General features: G+C 38.2%; 1 protein-coding gene across 1 annotated transcript; it reads left to right on the top strand.

Annotated features, from left to right (window-relative positions):
- The first annotated feature begins 543 nt into the window (after positions 1 to 543).
- lrrc58b (leucine rich repeat containing 58b) lies at positions 544 to 7,731 on the top strand. The gene is made up of 4 exons (XM_008401219.3): positions 544 to 1,236; positions 6,237 to 6,365; positions 6,493 to 6,770; positions 7,421 to 7,731. The coding sequence occupies exons 1-4, from the start codon at positions 770 to 772 to the stop codon at positions 7,612 to 7,614; spliced, it is 1,068 nt and encodes a 355-aa protein (XP_008399441.1). The 5' UTR covers positions 544 to 769; the 3' UTR covers positions 7,615 to 7,731.
- Positions 7,732 to 8,221: the final 490 nt, after the last annotated feature.

Raw genomic sequence — 8,221 nt, 5'->3', positions numbered from 1 at the left:
CTTAATTAAATGAGTAATGTTGATTATTCTTTCATTTTAAGTCAGGCTGGAAATGATGTGCTCTGTTTCTAAAACTTAACATCACTATATTGATGCAATATCAGCACCCTGTGAAAAATTATGATGGCAGCACCATAAGTGTGTGTATATATATGGTGCTGATAAACTTTCTTTTCTTCTTTTTTGCGATAATATTAAGACTTAATTTGGACTAAATTATCTTGTTTCTCGTCTGCATATCACATCTGCAGAGCATTGCATAATGCAACAGAAGAAAGGAGTTGCATAATGACTATAGGGTTTGCCCCCCAGGCATGATGGATCATCAACCAGCATTGTTCCACTGTTACAACACCTAAAAACCTCTTCACCGTTGTAACACACCCTGGCGTGATTTTGCGTAGCTGTGATTTATCAAAATTGAGCAGTAAATCTGGAAAACTTATAAAACTACTCCATTACTTATACAATGTGACAGCCAAGAATAGTAACCAACCAGCGCTTCAGTGGGTGGGGTTTATGTCAGTAATCAACCAATCGTAAAACGTGGAAGTAAAACCTCAGTGAATGAAAGGCAGTATTGTAGCAGGGTTGCATTGAGAGTAGTTAAATGTTGGCTACAGAAGCTAGTTGTGTTAAACGAGTAGCCCGTGTTTAGTCAGGGATGCCTTTTTCGTTTTTTAAAGTACAAAACTTTTGGAGCTAACTTAAGTTTTGAGGGAAGAGTTTAGGAAGAAGCGCGCACGGGGAAAATAAGAAAATAACCAAAATGGAGAGTCAAGAAGGAGCAGCAGCAGCAGTAGCAACGAGAGACTGTGTGCTTGACTTTTCACGTCTTAGTTTAAATACTTTCAACGTTAACAATGTCAGCGAGGATAGACGGAGGGACACCAGGCAGCTCTTCCTAAACTACAACCGACTATCCTCGCTGCCTTCGTCGGTCAGCCTATTCTGCAACCTGGAGTTTTTGGACATTAGCAACAACGGGCTGACGGCCATCTGTGAGGGCATCACCAGACTCACCAAGTTAAAAACCCTCTTAGCCAAGAACAACCGCCTGGACGAGTTCTCTCTGCCCAAGGAGTTCGGCTCTCTGCAGCTGGAAGTGTTGAATTTTAGTGGGAACCGCTTCCAGGAGATCCCGCTCCAGTGTACCAAACTGTTGCGCCTGCAGTCGCTTTCTATCGGCGGAAACAGGCTGAAAAGTATTCCTGCAGAGATAGAATATTTAACAAGGTAGGTAACAACGCCGGTTAGTCAACCAAAGGAGACAGCTAGCTGTTCAATCGATTCAATTCATTCAATCAATTCAATCGATCATATGGCAGTATCGGTGTACTGCAGCCTGTATTTGAGCTGTTCAAACTCTGGTTTCTTCCCAAAATGCAGAGATTGGAATCAATTTAAGTCATTAATTTGCAACAGAACTACAGAACGAATGTGCTGTTGCTATGGTGACCATTATTCTAAAGGCCTGCTGCGCTGATTGACCTGCTAGCAAGAAATATTTTTTTTTATATGCAAAAAGTTCAAATTCATGCGGTCTTTGGTCAGTCGTGCTTTTAAAAATTGTTAGTCATAAATCTGGACTATTTAAACCAGCAAAATTAAAGTATTTGAATTCTGTATTCACACATACCCACTTAATGGGGCAAATGTTTGGAAGTAAGATAAGCTTTGTACAAAAAAAATAATTATATGGAACACATTTTTACAATTAATGCCAAGTTTTTATGTTGCTCAGGCAACAGTATGGCATATGATGCTTTTTTCTGTGTTTTTCTGTTTTTTTTTTTTACTTATGCACTGAAGTTATGGACTTCTGCAAGTCTTCTCACCCATACAAAACTATGCCCTTATTTCAGCAGTTCACGGGTAACATCAGTGCAAATAGTGCCTATCAATGACAGTAGAATCCGATCATCCATTCAATCAGAGGTCCTCGAATTTCTACTGTCCTGCAAGTTTTAGATGGAACCCTGGATCATATGAATCTTGTATTTACCAGGCCTTTGCCAAACTTCACGGTTTGGCAAAGGCAGGTTGGAGTCTCCTGCATTAAATGCATCCCCAAACTTTGTGCCTGTTCTGCTTCTAAGGAAATCATTGTGAACAAAAAGTTAAAGTACCTCTCAGCTGTTTGGCTAGTATGTCAATTTTAACTCATACTTGCTCTACACAAATTGTAAGAGAATATCCTTTGATATTCTCATTTATTAGCACTTATATCTAAATAATGAGTGAAGTTCAGTTCACTTGTTCAGCAAATCATAAGCTGTGTTTAAACGGAGCATGTAAAGCCTCTCTCAACCTTGTAAAATTGTTTATGTACCATATCCAACACTACAAGGCAACATTTAACATATAAATGCAGCTAATAAGGGGACCCTTATTATAATGGTTTTTAATAATTTAGCTCTGAAACCCAATGCTGCTTTGAAAAAAACGCCAACATATTTGAATGCTTTTCTGCAAAGAAAGGGATTGTATGTGCTTTTTTTCTCCAACAATAACATCTGGTGTTTAGGCAAATAAATATAAAAGACTATAACACAAAAGAAGCAGTTTTTGTGCCACACATCATTGTGTTAATACAGCATTGTGCTATCAAAGGATAGTCTTTAAAGCAAAAAAAAAAAACTGTGAAAGTTGTCCTGTCAAGACCGATTGCCAACATTTAAAAAGATGGTAGGCTGATAAATTTGGTTAACCTCTAAGATAATAGTGGCTTCCTTTTTTTTAACTCCTGCAAATAACTGTTGGTGGGATGGGTTCTCGCTAAGGGAGAAGAGGTCCCATTCATGGACGGTATATGAATTGGGGTCACAGAGTTTAGCCAGCTCCCCAACTCTGCTGATTTACATCAGCCATTGGTTCTGTTGAAAGAACTCGCTGCTTCACGGTCAAAATGTCTTTATCAGAACTTCCTTTAAGTCAGATTTTAAAGACAAGTAGACATTTCAGATCTAAACTACTGTGAAAGTAAACAAAATTTAAACCAGGATTGGTAATTTAAGTGGAAACACTAACATTTGAGAATTTTTTTTTTCTTTCTTCAGTTTAACCTAAATATGTTGACTGCACAGAGGAACATTTTGAACTATTCACTTATCCATGCTATGTTTTGGTACAAGACAACAGTAGTTGAATGTGTTTTGCTGAGGTTTCTTTTTCCCATAGTTGGCATAATGGCAAAGTTGATTGTTTGGTGCATATGTTTTGAGTCATCAATTACAAGCTGTCATTTAAAGTGTTGTAAACCCACTTTCCTCACCCTGGGCCTGGTGCTTCACGAGTCAGTTTGACCTACTTAATCGGGTGGCATCAACTGATAGTAGTCACACTGTTATCAGTGAGTGCAACATCGCATGCTGGGAGTTTTAACCAGAGACGGTTATTGATATGACCAGCACAGGCAGATGGCCAGGGCGGCACTAGAAGATGGAGTGAATGAACCCCGTATTTGAAATGTGTAAATAAATTACATATAGAAAAACAAAGAAATGGAGACAAAAGATAAAATTATGGAATACAGTTTTAAAGACCTGGAGTAGGTTTTAAACCTCTGCAGATTATAACCCATGAATCTTAATGTGTTAATCACAATTTAACTGGAACTGTCTTATCTTCGCCTTCTCTTAGGTGAAGCTTTGGCAAAGGGTAGTAATTAAAACTTTAGATCTACAAATGTGACACAGTCCTTTAAAAAACGTTTTAATTTTAATATTTACTAGAGGAAATGTGTTCAAATTTTTAAGAAGCCTCAATTTTGTTTTTATTAAGTTTTGACATAAAACAAGTGATATTTGTGGAAAATAGTGTTTAAAAAACTAAATCTATGCAACCTATGGTCCAAAGAGCCACGGGCTGCATAACCCTACTACAAACTGTCCTGGTGCTGAAGCTATGCAGTTCATGTTTTGTGTTCCTCAGTATTAGTTCATTAATCAATTTAGATGAAGCGTTTTTTTAGTGGTCTAAATTATCCATGTCTGCATCCTGATGTGGTAATTAAAGGTTTTATATTCCACTTGTAAGCCTGATGATTGACTGATACATTCAGTATTAGTGTACTGGGCCAGTAACCTACCTAGCAACTAAGATGTAAAACTCATTTATTGTACTGGGGGGAGGGGGGTTATAAGATTAATAGCAGAAAATGTAATAAAACAGAAAACCTGCTTAAAGTACTATAAAAGCTCATTTGTAAATCACAATTTCACATATTAGAAGAAAAACTGGTGGCCAGAACAACAAGGAATCCCCAAAACATTTGAAGCTTTGCCCTGTGATGGACTGGCAAGCCGTCCAGGGTGTACCCAGCCTCTCGCTCAATGACCACTGGAGATGGACGCCAGTGACCCTGTGAAGATTAGTGGGTATAGATGATTGATGGATTTTATGCTTGATTTTTGTCTGCATTCAAAGATGTTGATATCAGTCGGTCACAAGATGGTTTCTATCTTATCCTGGGTTGATTTGACAAAATGTCAGAGTGACCCAACACCAGAACAAAGATTAAACCTCCAAACTATTTTATCAGACACGTGGGGGATAAAGAAGGCGAGTTGACCTCTAATCTAAGCCATGTCTTTGTCTTCAAGATACAATAGGTGTGTTGGTCTGTATAAACACTTTATACCTCTGACGCTGTAGTTTTTGCCCTTATTTAACACCTCAACGGAACAAAAATCAGCTAAATTTGAGCACTTTTCTTGATGTAGCAGCTCTGTAAAAACATCAGATTTTTTAAATTAATTTGTTTCCAGCTGGCCAGTCTCTAGTTGAGACCAATCTTCTCCACATCAGAAAGATAGGGTTGAGTATTCAATTGTAGAGTCGATTTTATATGTGGTATCAGAAGCAAACTTACAAAGAAAACTACAGCAGGCTTCCTTCAGCCTTTGCTATAATTGTAGGTCATTTTTTAGAAGCAGTTTCAAAATGCTGCAGACACTTATGTATGAAAAGTGACTTTCTTTGTAATTATGTGTGGAAAACAAATGTTAGGCATTTTGAAGTATTTGTAGAGCTCTGTATGGATTATTGATGAAACTCCCATCTCTGTGGTAAAAAATGATACTGTAAAGGTGGTTTTAGCTTCTGAAGGTTATCAAGCAATTATGTTATTGTGTCCCTTAAACTGCATCAAGTCCAACTGGTGTCAGACTTAATGGGATAATTCGTTTCTGTGCATTGATTTGGGCAGCAAGCGGACCCCGAATATTTCCTTTCCCGTCACAGGAGTGGGGTTTTTTGCTGCTCTGCCACCAGGACAGAATAATGGCCTCCTCACTAGCACATGCTGTGTCATCAGTTTCAGCAGGCAGATGGTCTGGCCCTTTACTTTTGCTGACTAGTCATCCATAGTTCTCGCCATGTTTCTCCTAATTACGCCACCTTGTATTCTATGCCGCCAATAACTTGCCAGATCGTATCATATTTAACACAAACGGACAATTATTACAGCTGTATGCAGACATGGTAGCGCCAGGTTTAATTTGTGGTCAGGAGCACAAAGTCAAGATTACTAATGATGGCAAAATAACATCTAGAAAGCTGAATGTAGTTCTTACTAATGCTATAAACGTGTGTACTCCTGACAGATTTGAGAGCAGTTTGTGAAAGATGGTGTAAAGGTAAACAAAAAAGAAAAGACAATTTTATTGCCAATGAAGTTAAAACAGAGCTACTATATCTCTGCAGATATTACTCCCAAATGTCTTCCTCATAATAATGAATGAGTTGTGATGTTGAAATTTTTTTCTCTTTCTACAACTTCATATCTTTTGTCTTTCTAACTTTATTTAGAAAGCCAGCCTGCAAACAGGTGAAAAGGAGACATCATCCATGAATATCCTTGAAACATAGATTCATGCATCTTTGGCTCCCCCTTGTGGATTGTTAATGCAGGCTAAATTTAACGAAAACTTGACTTTTACTGCTAAACATTTTTTATTCTAAGCTTCTTACCAAAAAACTGATGATGGGCATCTTAAAAATAAACTAACTGATAAAACCTACCTTTCACATTTTTCTCTTTTTTTTTTTTTTTTTTTTTTTTTTTAAGAATGAAGATATTTTTGTCTGAGTTTGATTATTTAGTACTTTTAAAAACTGACGATGATGACCTAAAGAACTGTTTTGAGTTGAACATCATAAACGAGTGTTTTAAGACAAAAAAATGTTTTCTCCCTTCAGTACTAAGTGCTCTGTTATTCATGTATCATTTTTAGTTTGGAGATGTTGTATTTGGGTGGAAACCTCATCTCAGACATTCCTCCTGAACTGGCACACCTGCCCTACCTCACCTACCTGGTACTATGTGACAACCGCATCCAAAGTGTCCCTCCGCAGCTCGCCAGGTATTACCAGCAGATCTTAACAGCCTCCACCTAATTTATGCTTAAGAAATGCTTTATCTGATAAGTACACCTGTTCCAGTAGTTGAACTTTGCAATTGAGATTTCATGCCCCCCTTTGTTTTTCCAGGCTCCACTCTCTACGATCTTTAAGTCTCCATAACAACCTGCTCACCTACCTGCCTAGAGAGATCCTCAGCCTGGTGCACATGCAGGAGCTCAGTCTTAGAGGCAACCCTCTTGTGGTGCGCTTTGTCAAAGAGATGATTTACGACCCTCCTTCGCTCCTAGAGCTAGCAGGACGTACCATTAAAAGCAGAAATATTCCCTACTCTCCATACGACATGCCTTCCAACCTAGTGCGCTACTTGGACCTTGCCAGCAAGTGCCCTAATCCCAAATGTGCTGGTATGATGATGCTTTTAATATTTTGTATCAAAATCAGAAAAAGTATTTGGTTTTCCAAACATTTTCCCTCGTACATTTTATAAACGGCAACAATCTAATAATAGTTAATGAATTTAGTAAATGCTACAAATCTCTAATTTTTTTTTAATTACCTTCTTTAATTTGCCTCATCAGAAGTTAAGATTTTACTCATCAGTATTTTGGACTTGGACTCACTGATTGAATGCTCACTAATTACAAAAATGTCATAGACTGTTTTCACAGATTTAGACTATCTATAAATTGAGGTTGAACTGAACCTGGGATTCTTGAACTGGATCTAAAATGCCAAAGGAAGCCTTTAAACTGCTATTCTATGGACTTTTGCTACAAATGTACACATTTTTATGAACAAATCCTGAGAAGTTATTGAAGCCAATTTCAGCGTCAGTTTGTTTTATGATTTGTGTTGCTTACAGATGAGGCGCAATGACAATTTGAACAAATGAAGGTTAATATTTTGTTCTGAAATGTCTAGAATATTCTAAAACCTGCAGAAAAACATTAACTCTAAAAATTAAAGACAGAACGGAAACCTTGAACTGCAGAGCGATGATGCACTTTGTACTCTAGCGTGTCGTATATTTGACTTTGTTGTTGTCTCTCCCCAGGTGTTTACTTTGATTCATGCGTGCGACAGATCAAATTCGTTGACTTCTGTGGAAAGTACCGGCTGCCCCTCATGCACTACCTGTGCTCCCCGGAGTGCACGTCTCCCTGCAGCTCCAACCCTCAGAGCGACGCAGAGTCTGAGGAGGAGAACAGCGTCCCTGCAGACCGCCTCCAAAGGGTCCTGCTGGGATAATCCCACACTGAGAATACTAAAGGAAAAAAAAATGCAGAGCTTGCCTCAAACTTTGCCGCACATACATCCATCAAACCTCTCCTCACACGCAGTAAAGGTTTTACGTTCAGCTGCTTATACGCACAGAATACTAGAGAGTCATTTCTGAGACTGGGAAACTTCAATTCTTGGATTTGGTCTGTTTCATCTCACCAGATTAATATTTGACTAAAAGAAGGATTTGGGCTCCAGGTTCCAACCTCATGAACCTATTTTCCTGTGCTTGAACACAGGGGGGCGCTAACATTTCTCTTTGGACTATGAAGACTGAAGGACTGAATTTCTTGCAACACTTCAACCTTTTTAGTAAATATGTCACAATTTGTATTTAAAGAATGGATCTGAATCTTTTCTTGTAGGAGCTGCAGTTGATCTCCATTTCTGCGACCAAATGATCAACATGTGCGGTCAGGAAGTATTTACCAGGTTCTGGCACTAAAGTATGGAAGATGACCTTTATAAACCTAATGGTGTCCTACCTGTTATTAAGCTCTGTAGCAATTTTCTTTTTTTTTTTTTTTTTTTTTTTTTTAGCAATGCGATCTTTTCATAAACCATGTTTTGGAAG

This window comes from Poecilia reticulata, chromosome 2 (assembly GCF_904066995.2).
Source record: "Poecilia reticulata chromosome 2, P_reticulata-male-v2, whole genome shotgun sequence".
Taxonomy (NCBI): Eukaryota; Metazoa; Chordata; class Actinopteri; order Cyprinodontiformes; family Poeciliidae; genus Poecilia; species Poecilia reticulata.
The sequence above is the reverse complement of the archived record's forward strand: the minus strand, read 5'-3'. Positions and strand labels throughout refer to the sequence as shown.